Source organism: Pollachius pollachius (genome assembly GCF_949987615.1).
Source record: "Pollachius pollachius genome assembly, chromosome: 11".
In the NCBI taxonomy this organism is placed as follows: Eukaryota; Metazoa; Chordata; class Actinopteri; order Gadiformes; family Gadidae; genus Pollachius; species Pollachius pollachius.
In genome coordinates, this window is record NC_136944.1 from 5,432,724 (window position 1) to 5,451,634 (window position 18,911).

General features: G+C 44.2%; 3 protein-coding genes across 3 annotated transcripts in view; 2 read left to right on the forward strand and 1 right to left on the reverse strand.

The window, feature by feature from the left end:
* tmem104 (transmembrane protein 104) overlaps positions 1-10,165 on the reverse strand; it is a 54,488-nt gene extending 44,323 nt beyond the window's left edge. The window contains exons 1-6 of the mRNA XM_079745760.1: positions 9,885-10,165; positions 9,492-9,561; positions 8,394-8,515; positions 7,858-7,939; positions 5,720-5,816; positions 3,896-3,979 (exon numbers count right to left, since the gene is read on the reverse strand). Coding sequence (XP_079601886.1) covers positions 3,896-3,979; positions 5,720-5,816; positions 7,858-7,939; positions 8,394-8,515; positions 9,492-9,536 — 430 coding nt within the window. The 5' untranslated portion in view covers positions 9,537-9,561; positions 9,885-10,165. The remainder of the gene's footprint in view (positions 1-3,895; positions 3,980-5,719; positions 5,817-7,857; positions 7,940-8,393; positions 8,516-9,491; positions 9,562-9,884) is intronic.
* A 530-nt stretch (positions 10,166-10,695) lies between these two features.
* Positions 10,696-12,392, forward strand: tmem220 (transmembrane protein 220; the record flags this gene model as incomplete). The annotated part of the gene is made up of 6 exons (XM_079746940.1): positions 10,696-11,009; positions 11,089-11,118; positions 11,197-11,257; positions 11,529-11,652; positions 12,106-12,165; positions 12,260-12,392. The coding sequence occupies exons 1-6, from the start codon at positions 10,905-10,907 to the stop codon at positions 12,390-12,392; spliced, it is 513 nt and encodes a 170-aa protein (XP_079603066.1). The 5' UTR covers positions 10,696-10,904.
* A 561-nt stretch (positions 12,393-12,953) lies between these two features.
* Positions 12,954-17,145, forward strand: sco1 (synthesis of cytochrome C oxidase 1). The gene is made up of 7 exons (XM_079745576.1): positions 12,954-13,122; positions 13,447-13,557; positions 13,702-13,792; positions 14,098-14,295; positions 14,787-14,879; positions 15,616-15,731; positions 16,439-17,145. Exons 1-7 carry the CDS (start codon positions 12,970-12,972, stop codon positions 16,571-16,573), a joined length of 897 nt encoding a protein of 298 aa, XP_079601702.1. The 5' UTR covers positions 12,954-12,969; the 3' UTR covers positions 16,574-17,145.
* The last annotated feature ends 1,766 nt before the right edge of the window (positions 17,146-18,911 follow it).

Here is an 18,911-nt window from a genome sequence, read left to right on the forward strand (position 1 = left end):
CATCTTTTCGTTAAATTGCATTCAACAAAAAAATCATGGGAATAAACATAATATAACAAACTTCCCATTGAGAGCAGCACGCCTCGAAAGCCAATCCTCTCAGTTTTAACCAAGAATCCGGAATCCAATAAGCAATACTCCACTCACTGCTCACATGACAACTCTGATATCGATCGGAACCACAGGCAAACGGAATTTGAGTGTGTCCCCCTCATACGTGGAAATTATCAGAAAGAGATTGCAGCACTTTCCTTATTAGCGACCACCTGAAACTGGCTAGCAGTAGCATGGCCTTTCGCAAACCCACTACCAAACTCTACAGAATGGGACAGTTGCCTGCCATTTCCTCAAGCAGAGGGAATGGCATTTAGGGGAAAGTCATTCTGAGGAGGTAAAGATGAATGGAACAGGCGGTGCACTGATTAGAACAAAGCTCTGAACTGCAGGGGGTGGGACGTGTTGGGTGGGATATCAGGTGGGGGAGTGGGGGGGGTTTGGAGGGCTGCTGCTGGACGAATTAGCATTCAGAGCCCGCATCCTCTGGGCCGCCAAGGGTAGAACCGTGTGTGTGTGTGTGTGTGTGTGTGTGTGTGTCAATCCTTCTGTTTGCACAGCCGTCCCCGCTTACTGCCAGATTGCGTTGCAAAGGGCGCAGTGAGACACGCAGGTAACTCTTCCACGCAGCGGCAGACGGCGTTCAACAAGGGCAGTAACTCCAGCCTCCACTCAGCGGCTTCAGCGACATACACCAAAGTCGTCTTTCAATCGACTCTGCCGTGCCCGTCACACGTGTGAAGGTTAGGGTAACGCCTTCCTCAACATGCGTCTGCAGCGTTGCTGACCGGCAGATCGTCCGTGATTGGCCGCGTTCCAAACCTGCATCTCTGCGGCAGTATCTCCGGAGCCGGCCCGACAGAGTCACACGCATTCTTAAGGGAATCTTTTGATTCTCTACTCAGTTTTCATATTGATGAAGTAGATATGGTATATTTAAGGTTTAATTTGTTGATGTAATATAATGTAGCGATGCACTCTGTGAAAACACACGCAAATCAATAATATGTCCTTTAATATTTAACTTTTACCTGTAATATCTTAAAGTGTCTATGTGCATTACAGTTTGAATCCAAACATAAAACAAATTAAAAATAAAGGAAGTAGGGTTACGACTCACGGCAACTTTGAAACTTTTTTAGTACCTCTGTCGTGCATGAGCGTTATGATGAGCGATGTTGAATATGAAATGCGATGCACACCGTGCCGTTATAGTGCAATAAGTGTCTCTCTCGGTCGCATTACCCTCTCTCATACACAAACATCCAAATCCATCGGTGCACAGAACCAGCTCCATACATTTGCACGCCATGGCGTTATACTATACGTGTCCGGCAATTACATACACTACAATGTGGAAGATCCCATAAGACATGACTCTGTTTAAAATAAAAAAATAAAAAAAGCTTTTCAGTTCAATGCCCCTTTTTAACATAACATCTTTTGGAAGTCAAAGCAGTGACAGTTTGAGGACCCAAAAGGCTAACGCTGTCATCTGATCTTTTGTATAATTGATGCCCACTGCGACAGGCCTAAATCAATAACAATTCTAGATTATTATTCGATTTTGACATAAAATAACAAAAGCTTTACTGCGGAAATGTTAAACACAAGAGGGGGGCTTATCTTTCGATTTGAAGTCATCACCATCAAGACTGAGCAAGCAGAAAAGGGGAAAAATAAACAACGAACATTCAGTCAGTACGAGCCAGTGTTTAAAGTGCTTAAAGAACAACAGGCAGCAGGTAAATAGCTCTGTTTTTAATGTAGTCTACATTTTAAAAATACATTCATGAAACCAAACTCTCCTCTGGGGGAAGGACTCAATGCCTGTAGTGAAGGAAGCCATATCTGAGCGATGGACCGACATGTTGAGTGGCTCTGAAGTCTCAACTCAAAGGTTACAACATTAAATCATCGATAAGACACACCTGGGATCACTCCTGCTACAGCCTGCTTCTACAAATACCAACCGAGACGACAAACACACTATACAACCACACATTGGATATTTGTGCTGCTGGCTAGGGTTGAGACACCTTGCTCAAAGGCACTAAACGGAGGGCCATAGGGGCAAACCTGTGGGTGTGGGGGGGAAAAAAGCGAGCGAGAGAGAGACCACTGTTCTCCACCAATCAATATTTCCTACATGGAGTCCATTTGCCAGCAGGAGAGGTCGTCCTCAATGACTTATCTTAGTACTCCAAGAGAGTAAGTGGCTACTGGTGTTGTTTTAGGAGTGTAGTTATGTTGTTTGTCTCTATGAGAATGAATGGATCAGGGACAGCTGCAAGTGCACACGGTCACTGCGGAGGACATGACCATTTAAGCAACGAGTGGGGGGAGAGAGGCGTAGATCAAATGAATGGAAAAACGACTTCTATGTGTGTGTGTGGTGTGTGCCAAGTGCTCCATCTAGTGGTCAAAGGGAGCCACTGACAGACAGTGATGACACTGAAAAAGGCAGAGAATAGCTTTGGCCACAGGAAAAAAAAAATCATGTTCACCCTCAAGCTCCCCTAGAGCAGTAAACAGGTGTAACGCAGCTCTGTTCTTGGTTACTTAACAAAGTGTTCCCATGTGGCACAGGGGGGGGCGAGCAGGCCCACGTGAGTGACCGTCGCACCTTGTGGGGAGACCCAGTGATGCAGCACGAGTTTCTAGATTAAATTATGCTAGCTAGCACTGCCTTCATTAGCGCCACTTTACCTCAAGCATCACATGCATCGAACTGCTTTAAATTGTGTACGCCGACCACAGCACTGCTGTAAAGTGCGCCGACCACAGCAGTGCTGTAACATGTGTACGACCACCACTGCACTGCTGTAAAGTGTGAACCCTGACCACTTAATTGCTGTAAAGTGTGAACCCCGACCACTGCACTGCTGTAAAGTGTGAACCCTGACCCTTGTACTGCTGTAAACTGTGAACCCTGACCACTAAACTGCTGTAAAGTGTGAACCCCGACCACTGCACCGCTGTAAAGTGTGAACCCCGACCACAGCACTGCTGTAAAGTGTGAACTCTGACCACTAAATTGCTGTAAAGTGTGAACCCTGACCACTGCACTGATGTAAAGAGTGTACGCCGACCACTGTACAGTGTGAACACCCACCGCTGCACTGCTGTAAAGTGTTTACGCCAACCACTGCACTGCTGTAAAGTGTTTACGCCAACCACTGCACTGCTGTAAAGTGTTTACGCCAACCACCGCACTGCTGTAGTGTTTACGCCTACAACTGCACTGCTGTAAAGTGTTTACGCCAACCACTGCACTGCTGTAAAGTGTTTACGCCAACCACTGCAGTGCTGTAAAGTCTGTACGCCGACCACCACAGGCACGTGCACATAGAAACTCAAAGAAATCACACATAAGCACTTACACAAGGCGAGAAATCGACACAATTGCATGTACGTGGGCACACGCACATGCAGTTTCTGAGATGAAACGGCTGCCTTGATGGGGTCTCCACCAGATCATTACGAAGCGCGGGGGGATTTATTAGTCTGAAATTACATCCCATTAGAAGGCTAAGTATCTCACAGTGTGAATGTGAAAAGACTGCCAAAGAGGTGAGAGAACATGTAATAGACAACATCCCACCCTCTCTTCTTAAAAAGTCCTTCTTTCCCCACAGAGTGTAGTGGCTGTTCCGTAGCATACCTTGACTTTAAGAGGTAGAACAGGTAACTCCGCCCCTAACAGAACATTACCTTTAAGATGACAACACCTGTGGACGGGGTGACCCCTATAGGACCTCACCTTATCACCTTAAGGATGACAGCGGTATCATATAGAACATCACCTTTAAGATGACAACGCTGTCATATAGAACCTTACCTTTGTTGAAGAACATGGAGGCCATTTGTCCCATCTCAACCCGCTCCACGATCTCAAACTGATCCACATGGCCGCTAGATCGCTCTGGAAAACAAGAAGGGGAGGAGGAGAGCCATCAGGAAGAAAGTCGATTCATTGTATTCATTTAGCAGACGCCTTTGTCGAAAGAGACTCATAGCGAATACAGATGCAGGTCCTTCAGAAGGAGGGAGAGAAGCTTTCTTAAAGGGTAATTCTGGTGTAAAATGGATTTGGGATATGTTTTGTATGATAACGAGTTGAAACGCTCGTTTTGGAGCAGAAAAACCGCATATAGACGCTTTCTTCAGTTGGCTGTTTTTAGCCGATTCTATCAAAACGCTATAAACTTGGAACGATGAGGGCACTGGTTATGGTAAAAACTAAATCGCTATTTTAATCCATTTAAAAGGCTAAAAGTAGCCCGACACTTCTTTGGTGGTATAATAAGGGAGATTGGCGAACACAGAGCTTGCGTGTTGCTGACGGATGTCACAATCTCTGTGTTCGTCAATCTACCTATCGAGTCTTAAAAACGAAATGGCGTCGATGGGTGACCTACTGATGATTTGTGTGTATGAAATGTCCTTTTTAATAAACAATCTGTACACTTACAAAGTTCTCAATGCCTTGTTTTATATGTTAAGACCCTTATTATACTACCAAAGAAGTGTCTGGCTACTTCTGGCTTTTAAGTGGTTTAAAATAGCGATTTAGTTTTTACCATAACCAGTGCACCCATCGTTCCAAGTTTATAGCATTTTGATAGAATCGGCTGAAAACAGCCAACTGAAGAAAGCGTCTATATACGTTTTTTGTGTAGAAACAGAGAGGTGGAGAGAGAGAGGGTGAGCGAGAGGGAGAAAGGTAGAAACAGAGGTAAAGGAAGAGATAGGGAGGTAGAGTGAAAGAAAGAAAGAAAGAAAGAAAGAAAGAAAGAAAGGCGTGATGATCAGCTCATAGGACCAGGAAACGACTCATCACATGGGCTGTGTAGTGGTGAGGTGCTCCAAAACGAACGTTTCAACTAGTTATCATACAAAACATATCCCAAATCCATTTTACACCGGAATTACCCTTTAAGGATGCCTACAGTTGGATTTCAGTGCAGATACTAGATAACAGATAACCAAACAACTTCTCCAGCAGGTCAACATGAACAGCGACTGAGGGTGGATTAAAACTCCCTGAAGTGGGAAAAGTGAAACTACGCAGCAAAAGCCCCAGCACACCTCCTCCACTGCCAACATCGATCCAGGAAGAGTGTTATCTAAAGGAATATAAGGAATGTATACATCCCATTGCATTAAGTTACCATCAAAAGGCCTAGATGGGTCGGCTGGGATCAGTCCAACACAGCCATTGATAGCGCTGTTTTGCCTAAAAAGAAATATTGTGTAAACCATTTAAAAAATGATTTGGGTCGGCATAGCTCAGGAGGTAGAGCGAGTTGACTTGTAACCGGAAGGTTGCTAGTTCGATCCCCGGCTCCTCCTAGCGGAGTGTCGAGGTGTCCCTGAGCGAGACGCCTCACCCTGACTGCTCCTGACCAGCTGGCTGTCGCCCTGCGTGGTTGACTTTGCCTTAATATAGATTGTGTGTGAATGCGAGTATGAAACTGTTGCCAAGTCATTTTGGATAAAAGTGTCTGCTAAATGCAAATTAGAGATCGGAGAGCAGAAGATACAAATGTCAGGGAGGGAGACATCCTGGTAGCATTTACAAGAGGTTAATACTCTCGAAGACAACCGCCATTCAACAGATCATTATCCAAACACAGGTGCTTCCGGGGAGCCGGGTACTCACGCACGGAGAGGATGGGCCGACTCTCAGGCTCCGAACGCCCCCGCACCATGACATCATCATCAGAGTCCTCCGAGGTGGAGTCAGCGGGGTCGTCCTCCTGGGAGAGAGGGCGAGCGATTGGTAGAGAGAGGTAGAAACAGAGAGGTAGAGGGAGAGAGAGGGTGAACGAGAGGGAGAGAGAGGTAGAAACAGAGAGGTGGAGAGAGAGAGAGGGTGAGCGAGAGGGAGAGAGGTAGAAACAGAGAGGTAGAGAGAGAGAGAGAGAGGGTGAGCGAGAGGGAGAGAGAGGTAGAAACAGAGAGGTAGAGAGAGAGAGAGAGAGAGAGAGAGAGAGAGAGAGAGAGAGAGAGAGGGTGAGCGAGAGGGAGAGAGAGGTAGAAACAGAGAGGTAGAGAGAGAGAGGGTGAGCGAGAGGGAGAGAGGTAGAAACAGAGAGAGAGAGAGAGAGAGAGAGGGCGAGCCAGAGGGAGAGAGGTAGAAACAGAGGTAAAGGAAGAGATAGGGAGGTAGAGTGAAAGAAAGAAAGAAAGAAAGAAAGAAAGAAAGAAAGAAAGAAAGAAAGAAAGAAAGGCGTGATGATCAGCTCATAGGACCAGGAAACGACTCATCACATGGGCTGTGTATTGGTGAGGTTTGTGTTGGACTCGCAGCCAAAGGAGCTGCTGGGTTTGAATACCAGAGTCCAAAGTAACGCCGTGGAACTCCTCCTAGGCCAGCGTCTGCCCTATCAGCCGCCACCTGCTCCTCAACGACACGCATCTAGTCATTATTCAGCGACCAGACTATTTTAACCAAAGCGACGACAGGGCCAAGTAAAACAAAACACTATGAATTAACATAACAAGTAGAAAGGAGGTTAATACAAAAAAAGCCTACATTAGCAATTCAGTTGTGAATGGAGTAGTACACTTTATGAAGAGAACGGGACATCTATTTTTGGAATATGGCTTTCATTTCCTCTGGCTCTCGCCATTTTTTTTATTGGTTAAGGAGGCAGGAAGAGGGAGTGAGCTATAAACCCAGACTGGCTATTCAGCAATACTGTTCACTCCAGCCAGTAGCACTGGAGGCCCGAAGCCCTTGGGCCAGAACGCCAGACATGAACCAAAATGACTCCATAAATACAGTCCACACTTCACTAATACAAGAACATTCATTCATCTCCATCTACACGTTAACTGCAAACATAAGCAGGATTGGATGACTTCGAGGACTATTATACGGTCCATTTTAAAGGCCTCTTTGAAATAGTTTACTGTTAATCAAAGCACTGCAGTTGAAATAGCACAAAGAACACCTCAGCTGGGGTTGGAAATAAAACAGATCCCATCAGGGATTCATATATCAGCTCAAACTTGATGCAACACATTTCTCGCAGTGTTTAGTCCACATATAACGTGTTCACGCTTTAAAGGACCCTGTCCTGCATCAAGGTGTCTTTTTTGCATTTCCATCTGTACACCTGGCGACACGGTCATGGTCTGAGCTACTAGTGCTCCTAATGTTTGACACACAGCTGCAAGGTTCAGGGTTTGTGTCCCCAATTCCTCAGGTCTTCCCATAGGCATCCCTGAGCAAGACGCCCTAACCCACAACAACTTGTCAACCATAGAAGTTCAACGCCAGCTGGTCAGGAGCAGTAAGGGTAAGGAAAACACCAACAATTAGCCATGATGAGAGTTGAACCTGCAACCCCTTTCAGGTTAACAGACTATCAGCATGACCTCCCAACAGTAATTCCAGTCTGCTCGAGAGCTAAGAAACGTGTACAGGGGACCTGTGGCTGACCAAAACAAACACTATGACCAACAGCCCTGACGCAACAGGGCATCATGAGCACAACAAAGACACAGTAGTTTCTCCCCCTATCTCCTCACCCTTTATTTACACTGTCGATGTATTAAATGTATTTTTGCCCTCTCATTGTACGTAGACATAGTGTGAGTAGATTTTCCTCTTTGTATTCTACCCATCCTGTACTTGCTGCTGTGCTTCCACATTTCCCGTCTGAGATAAATAAAGTATTCACTTATCTTATCAAGGGCTACGTGAGCTACGTAAGCACCAGTGTATACCAGGATATAGCTTCCTTAGCTATGAAAGCACAAGGCTACACGGAAATACTGCCGAACACTCACCTCCTCCTGTTCCCTCCTCTTCCAGCGAAGCTGAGCATTAGCAGCGGCCATTGCCTCGATCACAAAGGTGGTCGTCATGTAGCTGTGGGCGAGAGAGAGCATTTGAATAAGATAGGGGACGGCACTACAACTGCATTTCCATCGATATCCAGGCATTGATATGTTCTTCCTAGGGCGGGGCAATCATTTAATATTATAGCTTCTCATTTTTGAGTTATTGTATCATCAGGAAATTAAGTTATAGACTTATTGTGATAAAAAAAATTCAAATATGAGGTTTGAACGGTCAGTGAGGAAGGGAAACTAGTTTTTAGTCCGACACCATACATTAAATGTCATTATACTTATGGAATGACCCTCAGATAGACTGCTTACAATGGTACTTCTAATTCATGATGATAATACAACTTGTCGTCTCACCTAGACCCTCTTCAACCCATGTGTTTAACCACAAAAATATCGCTGTTGAATAAGCCATCACTTCATGACAGAACCCCTAATGCAAAGTCATTTTAACAGCATTAAAAAGGTCGGACCTCATGAACCCCAGGAAGGAGATGAGTGACAGGCTGACGACCCAACCGGCAGTGGCGAAGGCCCGGGGCATTGTGAGCGCTCCCGTCCCCACGATCAGGTTGAACATATACACCAGGCCCACCTGTCAATCAACACCACCAACAGACAAGCGTTAGATACAGTGTAATAGCAGTGTATGATGAGAGTGGGGAAATACTGGGTCTGAACCCCTATTATGCACAGCCTAACCTGAAGGGCCCCTAAAGGAAGACATCGCATCCCATTCCCTACCTGAATATTAATGCCCTGTAAGTGAATTCACTGTCCGTCACTATTTTCAAGATAATCGGTTTAGCCAGAGTTTCAAACTTGAGTTCTGGTGTAAAATGTATGTGGAAAAAATTATATTTTTGGAATGACATTACTGCAGATGGTGCTGATATAATAGGGTACATTCAAGAGTTCAACATTGAATAAACCAACTGAATCGACCTTACCCCAACCCTTTAAACTGTGTTAAGTAATTGTTGTATGTTAACATAAATGTTTTGGTCACATGTAAACAGGAAGACAATTTCAAGATTTAGACAGTGATCAATGGCGTCCTACTTCAGATTGTTTTAAGGATTCATTGCATCAGCTTCCTGAAACCACCCATGAACAGAGTTCAAATTAGTTCAAATTACTTTGAACTAAACAAGGACAGGGGACTTATGAAAGAAAATCTAGCACAACTCATCAAAAACACAAAACAGCCAGAGCATAAATTGATGAGTAAGGGTTTACATTTCCCCTGCAAATAGTGAAGATAAGTAAAATCCATTCCTCTTTGTGGTTAAGATTTAGCTCACGAGTTCAACTCATGTCATGACTTTTCACAGATGCACTTAGAGATAGTATTTAGTACCCAGCACTGAATATGCATACACAGACCAGATAGGTAAAAACAAGGTTTTAAAAAACAATTCCAACGAAATTTGCCACCAAATAACATACAAGGATGCCAGGCATATGTGCTTTGCATTGCTGGTCATACTGGTCAGTTACTACGGTTTAAATGGTAAATATCCTATCATAAAAAGTTGAAAACACAAAATATACAATTTTCATATACTTACAAATGGGGAGTAGGGCTCCCCAGACTCTGTGATGCCACCTGCCATGGTTCACCTCGTACCAGATCACTGCCTGTCAGGGACAATACTTTACAATACAGTACCATGCATCTATAAACTGACATGCACATTAACACATGCACACATGTTCCCCGATATCGCCTTCGAGGTGAACCCTTGTGTTGGTGTCATGTTAAATACATGGTGTGTCATGATGTAAACATCAAAATCAGCCAATAGATGCCACGTATGAGTCTGACCACCAGCAACAGCCTCTGTGGAGCCCTGGCACAGAGTCCATGTCACTCCATCGACATGGTTAATGTAGACAAACGAACTAGCCAAGACATGCAGTAGTCGCCCGACATTTTGACACAATAATAAAAAGAACCTCACCTCACTTTAAATCACTTCCAGTTGGGCTTGCTAGCTGCGATGCTAACAGGATGCTAGCAGGATGCTCCTGGTTTGTCTAGGAGGACGCCAACCTAGCGAGCTAGCCTACTCAACACAGCCCGAGGCGACATCGTTTAAGTGTCGTTTGAGGATGGTGTGTTGAAAAGAAAGCCATACGTCAGCAGTTTAGAGTCCCACTGATGCACAGTAACTGTAATAACACCCAGTAAAGTTAGCTGTCAAATGCAAAGGTGTTCAAAAGTCACGGGGTCCGTCAGCTGTTCACTCGTGTATTGTCCATGCGGCGGCCGATGCGAATACCCCTCTCTTCAAACTGGACTATTCTTATCCGTGGAAGAGTTAGGATTCCTCTTCGGGTACTTTTTGTTTAATTATTTGTTCGGTGATGACAAGTTACTTCATCAGAACAGTTTTAAATGCTGATCAACGTGAAGCTCCGCCCGCACAAGTTACAGCTAGACAATAAAGCGACTCTCCCTCCTGCTCAGCGTCGGTCATGTGACCACCAGAACAGCAATATTTACATTCCAAATAAATATTACAAATATTTTAAATGTCCGAATATTATGCATTTGTCCGTTATGTAAAATAAATACGTAGCTTGGATGTTCAATAAAAAATATGCATGTATTTTTTTGGTCAAAGTCAATAAGAAGGCCCATTTATTTCTGAACTGTCTGGACTTTTATATGTTGTTGCGTTATGTCTGGCTCCAATCTGATATCAGCAGAATGCATTACGGCTATGCGTCGTTAAAACGTACACTTATCTCACGTCTGTTTGAATAATACCGCAATAAGGTAGGCAACAGAGTTTGGCCCCAGTGAGCTTTTCCGCTCTAAAGTCCAGGAGGCGAAGTGAAGAAGACAGAATCGTTCAGCGGATGGATTGGAAAGATTTTTTTTTTAAACCCTTGGATCGCCTTGATCCGGAACGATCATAGCGGGGACGTATTTGTTTTGGATAACTGTAGAAGAGACACTTGCAATAATTACAGAGATGAACGGAGACTGCAGAGGGATCACCAACAAATGTATTTTGGTTTTGTGGCAAGTTTGCAATGTGTGCATGTCTGTATTTTTCGCTCTTGCAGCCTATGTGCAGGTGAGTGGTTCTGGCTCCACAGTACCTTCTTATGTCGGACTTTCGATTGACATTAACATTTGATTTTCCTTTTATATAGATTAATGATCCCGACGCAGGGCTGTGGATGGTAAGACCTTTGTTAGGCTTTGGAAATCTGCAAATCACATTCCATCAACGTTTTCATTTACAAGATGGCTCTTTTCAGGTTGGATACGCCGTTCCTGCAACTCTTTGTATAACTATCGGACTGAAACCCCAGGTGACAGGTAAAGAAACAACTCACAGTAGTCTACTATTATTATTAGTTTACAAGAGTTCAGTTAGTACAAAGTCCTTCAATCCTCCATGATCAAAACGACCCAGTGACAGTGAGGGAGGTATCCATGCCAAAAGCGCCATCAAGTGGCCAAAAAACTATCACTGCACATTATGTTAAATATTCAGTTCAATCCGTTTGACTCTAACAGAGGTTAACTGTTAGAGTCTTCTTCTAAACAATAATAATACTGTAATGACAATATTCTCGATCATTTTCAGAATGGTTGGCGTGGAGGAAGATTGCTGATCTCCACGTGATGGTTTCAACCGCCGTGCTGGGCATGTTGGGCTGGACCTTATATAGAGAACGCATCACCAATTTGTTCCAGCAAGAGGAGGGGAGGTGCGTTACGTTGCATTGATTTCTATCGACCCCTGAGTTCAAACTGGGGACCTGTGGTATTAGTAAAGGGCATCGTGGCAGAACTGTATTCATGTAATAGTATAGAATAGTGTGTACGAGGACTACCCCATATACAATATGCTAGTATGAATACAGCCCATAATAATGGTAAAATCTCTCATTAACCAACACATGAAGGATAAAATCCCCAATTCTTGCATCAAATGCATACTTATTTCTATATAACTACAACTTTTTAAACAATAGTATTCTGCCTCATCATTTATTTTAGGGATGTTCTAGAAATGAAGACTCTTACATCATAATTGATGTATGTCTTTCAAACAGTGTTATTCTGGAGACTTGTCTTAGTAGGTAGGCATGAGGCTGATATTTTTAATAGCGAACCCTGCTGTTGTTATAACAACTTTTTTCCCTCCTTTTTTCCTGTAGAGAATTTTCCGGACTAGTGCTGACTGTAATCTGGCTTCTATTGTGTCGCCACTCCGGAAGGTTGGGAAGATATTTCCTGATTAATTTAAAACAGAACCATTTATATTTTTCTTTATAACTGAATGTTGCTTTTACGATTGTGTGTTCTCAACAGGGGGCCAGTTGGAATTCTGCGAGTGTCCACTGCCACGGCCATCACAGCCTTCCCCTTTGTGGCGTGGATGTACTACTACCACAACAAGGAGCTCACAGCCAACTGGCCCTCGCACTGTCAGACGGCCATCTAGAGCCCACCTCCCTGCCTGTTTTTATATAATACACGACTCTTTGTCAAGGCGACCATGCACTTTCAAAACAACATTGGGACATTAAACTGTTCTTCTCTAAAGCCTCTTTAATGTTTCTATGAACTACAACGAGTCATAATTTGAAAGTATTATACAGTATGTGGAATCCTAATTATAGATATTAGTTAATCTAGATATGAACAGCATACAGCTCTACCCTCAGTATCAATGACCGAAACATTGCATGATATAGGAATATCAAATAAGAATAGTCTACAGTCTACAGTCTACTTCATTGTGTTGGTGTCTTTTGAAAACATTTAAAACAACCGCAATACATAAACCCGCCGCTAGATGTACCCAGTGAGTAATAATATCCAACGACAGCATAGAATGACGCAACATCCGGTACGTGCGAACAGCGAGCGCTGATCTTAGATCAGTTTATTTCCAGAAGTTGTGGTCAAAATACAGTCTGAAAAAATACATAACCTGACCCCAGGCCGGCTGAGTACACACGTTGTGTAAACTGACATCTACTTCCTTGTCGGACGCGACAGTTTCTGGCATCATAGACATGACCCTGAGCCTCTCAAACCCCAATATGTGGTACCGGCTGGTTCTGCAGAGATCTGCACATACACACGCACTCCGATCTGTACACAGCGCTCTACCGGGACGACACGGCACCTTATCCAATGCCATGGCATCTTTGAGACTCCAGTGCCTGGTAGGTCAAACCAAGAAGATGTTATAACATGAATGAATTAGATGACATGTGTGTGTGTGTGTGTGTGTGTGTGAGAGAGAGAGAGAGAGAGAGAGAGAGAGAGAGAGAGAGAGAGAGAGAGAGAGAGAGAGAGAGAGAGAGAGAGAGAGAGAGAGAGAGAGAGAGAGAGAGAGAGAGAGAGAGAGAGAGAGAGAGAGAGAGAGAGAGAGAGAGAGAGAGAGAGAGAGAGAGAGAGACTCACTCACTATGGATATGATTGCCCCTCTGATGATGTCCAGACCCTGACTCTTCGGTTTGTTTTGTTCTCTAACTATCCCCATCCAGGCCCGGGTACAGATGTCCAGGACAACCAGGTGTTTACCTCCACTCTGCAGCAGAGCGTTTTCATCTCTACCTCCTCCACCCGGTCAAAAGTCCCAGTCCAAAAAAACAGGGGTATGACTGAGTCAGACTACAATAGAGTCTGTGTATGTATAGCTAGATATGAAAGAGAGACTTCACCTGTTGGCAGAGACTCAAGTCATGGTATCTGTCAAAGGGACAGGCTTACCCATTGTTTGCTACTCTTTTTCCGCACAGCCTGTGACGTGGAAATCTTTAGCCATCACGTTTGCCATCGGCGGCACTGTCCTGGGTCTCATGAAGTACTTCAAGAAGGAAAAGGAAGAACGTAAGAGCACTGACTGTCAATGTTCAAATATCCACATTACCAGTATACCAGTAAAAATATACACAGTGGTAGTTACTATGTATTACAGTACAAACAAATAGGCTTATAACTTTAATTATGATACGTTGTAAGAGTTGACTTGACATCTTTCTTATGGGAATTTGGGAATTGTGTCACATTTATGTGTCACATTTGAAGTATATTGTGTTCATGTGAGAGTGTTGTTCATTCATTAATCCTTGTAAAGCGTCACACATTGAGGTGAATCTTTAAAAGCCAAGGTGTGTCTCTCTCTCCAACCTCAGTGCTTGAGAAGGAGCGTAACAAGTCGATAGGTAAGGCTGCGCTGGGCGGCCCCTTCTCCCTGGTGGACCACAACAACAAACCCAGCAAGAGCGAGGACTTCCTGGGCCAGTGGGTGCTGCTCTACTTCGGCTTCACGCACTGCCCCGACATCTGCCCCGACGAGATCGAGAAGATGGTCGAGGTGGTGGACGCCATAGGTGACCCACTTTTATTCCAATCATGCCCTGCTTTACCGCCCCCCCCCCCCCCCCCCCCCCCCCACAGATCCTGATGTTAAATGGATGCTATTCTGCTTCCAGCAGCGTTGTTGATAAGCAATTTCAAGCTCAAGAGGTGGACATCATGAAGGGGCGTGTCCAACCTGATGTATGATGGACGGATCAGCCCACCGGCCTAGCCAGTGGACTGTACTGATTGGTTGGCTGGATCTGTCCATCATACATGTGGCTGAACACATGTGGCTGGTTTTGCAAGTGTAGATTGTAAGATTTTGGTTAACAAAGAGAGCTGTTTTTAATTTGTCCCTGCCGAAAAGTTGTGGGTTCGAACCCCAATGTCGGCTGCCTAAAGGCTGGAAAGTCGTCTTCTGTCACGGTCAGCTCACGTCACGATTGTTATTCGTCCGAGTCGCTTCTCAACGATTGCATGGTAACTGTACCAACACTTCCTGGCATGTGCTTCCCTCAAGACAAGATAAAGAGCATCCCGAACCTCACCCCGCTCCTTATCACGATCGACCCCGACCGGGACACCGTGGAAGCCATGGCCGCCTACGTGAAAGGTAGGGTAAAGATTATCATGCAAACCATATGGAATTCTTCAAACTATATTCAACAATTATTCGCCGAAGGCAAAGTGAATAGTGGGGAATAGCTATTCCCCACTATCCATGGAGCCTCAGGTAAAAACATATCCCGAGTTTGAGATCTCAATCATGGGATATTGCCCAATATCTGGAGATAGCGAACCAATTAATTTGCGCCATTTTAGGAGGTTCATGTGTAGCATAGACTAAATATATATATCCTGACACTGCATGCATAAGGACCATAATGCCAAAGCAACCCAAAGATGATTACGACGCAAAGTTTATTATGCAAACCATAGAGAATTGCTATACTGTAAATTCCCAGAATGTAGAGTATAACAATGAATGAAGACACACAATGATTGGACTAAACAGTAAAAGGATGAGTAAAAGTTGATTGTGCTTACTATAGATACGATTATTCACTATATTGAGGTGCAATATTGCCAGCTGATCTGTAAGGAGCTAGGCTGTGGCATAAAACTTACAATATGCAGATTTCTCTGTTGAAGAATTGAATGACTTAATCAGCATCAATTATAGCTAACAATATGGTTGACATGAGGATATTGAACCATTTTAACCTAAAGTAACAGTAGGTATTTATAATTCATTGTGATAAGGTGTTGTGGAGTCTCAATGTATTAATGAGCACAACTGTATATGGTAGACAATGTTATAACGGCGCCTCCCTCTCTCTGCCTGGCAGAGTTCTCTCCCAAGCTGGTGGGTCTGACAGGAACGCAGGCCCAGGTGGAGCAAGTGTCCCGGGCCTACAGGGTGTACTACAGCCAGGGGCCCAAGGATGAGGACAACGACTACATCGTGAGTCCCCCCCCCCCCCCCCCCCCCCCCCTTCGCTGGTCCACTCAAGCTCCACCTGAAACCGAGGAGGTCTTTACTATTTAGCCATGAGCAGGAGAGACGCTTTTAATCCCAACAAGGTTTTGTTTATGAACCCTGCAGCGTTTTCCCTCCCTAGTTTGGCTCCTTTGGGAATATTAAACCTCAGCAACCAGACCCAAACAGGTGGACCAGAGACCCCCCTAGACCAGATGGTGTTTGCTTCCAAGCACACCCGGGAGGGGTTCGTGTGCAGTGAGATTGCGCTCTGACTCAAAGGGAACAATTGAGACTTTTAAAAGCTGTTCCTCAATTTAGCTAACATTTTTTTTCCTACACTTTTTAATAGTGTATAATATTTTATTTATATATATATATATATATACAGTACCCCTCTTACACACTTATTGTATGTTGTACATCCTGCCACTTAATGTACACACTTAAAAATAGTACTAAGCATTGTGTAGCATCTTATCCTAAGTAGCTTTGTTGTATACGGGGAATGGGTTAGAACCAAGGGCTTGGCACTTGGTTCTATAAACATCCTTGTACGGACAGTGATAAACTTCCTCCTCACAAATGCACTTTTTGTAAGTCTCTTTGGATAGAAGCGTCTGCTAAATTCCCTAAATGTAAATGTAAACGTAGTGCAGTTGTGACCTAACTCGGAGCGTGGTTCTCCACAGGTGGACCACACCATCATTATGTACCTGGTGGGTCCGGACGGAGACTTCCTCGAGTACTTCGGCCAGAACAAGACGAGCACAGAGATCACCAGCTCCATCGCGGCGTACATGAGGAAACACAAGAAGGGCAAATAGAGACTGGACTGACCTGCTCAGACAAACCCCAGGCCATCACCGGGGACTGAATCTCCTGACTCCTGACTGATGATCACCAGTATAATATCAAATGACCAATGATTATTCAGATGATTATTTTCTATGTATTTATTTTTTTAAGAAAAAGCAGTTGTGTGGGTGGACTGCAGTGGTCTGATGGATGGCGGGTATCTTTCTGCCCCTCCAGCGTGGATTAGAAGTTAAATCAAAGATAACTCAACCATGAAGTCTGATATACTTCAGAACGCTGGCTGCGTCACAAGAATGCAATGTAATGGCAGATTGCCTTCACCGTGGGGAGCAGCTAATGCCTGGAGCTTTGGGCAGTGAAATAAACACTACCACAACCAGCTTAAAAAAGATGGACCCCATTTCAAGATTAAAGTGCAATTTGGAAGAAAAGAAGAACTCTTTTTTTTTGTTCATTGTAATCACTGTCTTTTTTTTTCGCCTTGCTTTGCATTGTTTCTGCACTACTGGCCATCTCTATAAAGGGTTTAACTACTTTCATTTCAGTTATTTTTGTTCTGGGATTTAAGAAAATAAAAAAGTCAAACGTTGTTGTCATCTATATAAACAGTGCTTGAAGCCAGCGGAGCAGTTAAGAACCACACAGTGCTCCTAAAGCGATCCACGGCCCTCCGTCCCACGACACTACACTCCACCCCTTATAGTCCCGACGTGTTTAGACTGTTGGTATTTGTTTACCAGACACTTTGATCATATGCAAGTGAGTCGGAGTTCCCTCCAACCAGAAACGAGGCAAATTCACAAAAGTCAAGGCAAGTCACAAAACAGTGCTACAGAATAAAGTCAAGAAAGGAACTGGACAGAGCAGCGATAGGAATGACATTCTAGAGCGTAGATCGATTTTAAGCTTGAAAAAGCTTAAAATCGATGTTGACGCAAGCCGTCTGGCAAGTCTTGACACAGTGTTTGACCTGCCTTCTTGTGGCTCATGCTCATGGCCCTTCTCTCTACCCTGACCGCCTTTAACACCTTCAGATCTATTTTAAATCAATCCCCCCTCCCCCTACAGGCCCAACCAGCTGAAGGGGTTCTCTGTCTCAACTTTTCTCTCCCCTCTTTATCCCACCCTCTCTGTTTCCCTCCATCACCCTCTCCCACTCTCTACCTCTCCATTCTTTGACCTTTACGATTTGTGTCCGAATAACTGCAAGGAGAGAGATGGTGGTGGTGGTGGTGGTTATGGGGATGGGGGTGTTAAAGTTAGGTAAAGTCTGGTGAACATTTGTTCATCTACCGAGGAGCAGTTGCAGAGGCAGCTGTTGTCTGAGCTTGGGGGAGATAAAAGGAAAGACTGATTTAGACTCGTTGTATCAACGCCAATTAAGACCGTCTGGTCGGTCACTGACCGCCAGGGAACTTAGAATCTGTTAAGAAATACACTGTTATAATATTTTGTAAGCAAAGAGAGGTACGGGCCAGTCCCTTTTCATCATAATGTAAAGGGAGCTGCACAAGAAGACTGATGTTCCCTAAATGTACATCCCCCAACTGCTGGTTAATGTCAAGACAACCAGCTGTTTACTTCCAACAATGATTCATTTGACTGGGATCAAAACAAATGCATCTTGATCCCATTTAAAAGGGGAAGCATTCACCAGTTGGGGGGGTTGGCGATATTAACATTAGAACTAAGACATCGCACTGGGCTGACACACACACACACACACACACACACACACACACACACACACACGGCCGAGTGGAACCACATACTTGTGCTCTATGAATACTGATTCTTGTTGATAGAAACACGCGCCGACCGGCTTAAGACCGAGCTAAGGGGCTTTGTGTATTCATTGTTCTCCCCCGTCAACGCAAACTGACATGTTCTGCATTCTCACGACAGCGTCTGCTGATGGTTTTAGCGTGAGCCGAGCGTTCTGCACCCTGTGACTCATCCATCAATCCAGATCCAAACCAGGATCAACACTGCAGCCTTCACACACGCAGGGAATGCGATGCAAGCGATCCCAATGTAAACAGATACAATATAAAAGTAATGTCAAAGCAAGTATTTATGAAAACACTTGATGATCGGATGGATAAGTGGCATAAAAAGCTATGTAAAAAATGTATTACGTCAATAATAGTTCATCAATTAATAATATTTAAAGTAGGCTATTGATATTCTTAGGGGTTCAAGCATGCACAATTGCCAAGGTAATCTTGTGGCAAAGTATCAAGCAATACACAATGATATCACAACAAAGATATTAGAAGTACAAGATAGCTAGATTGACGGGTACTAAATAGATACAAATTAGATTACATGAAATGTCATGGCTTT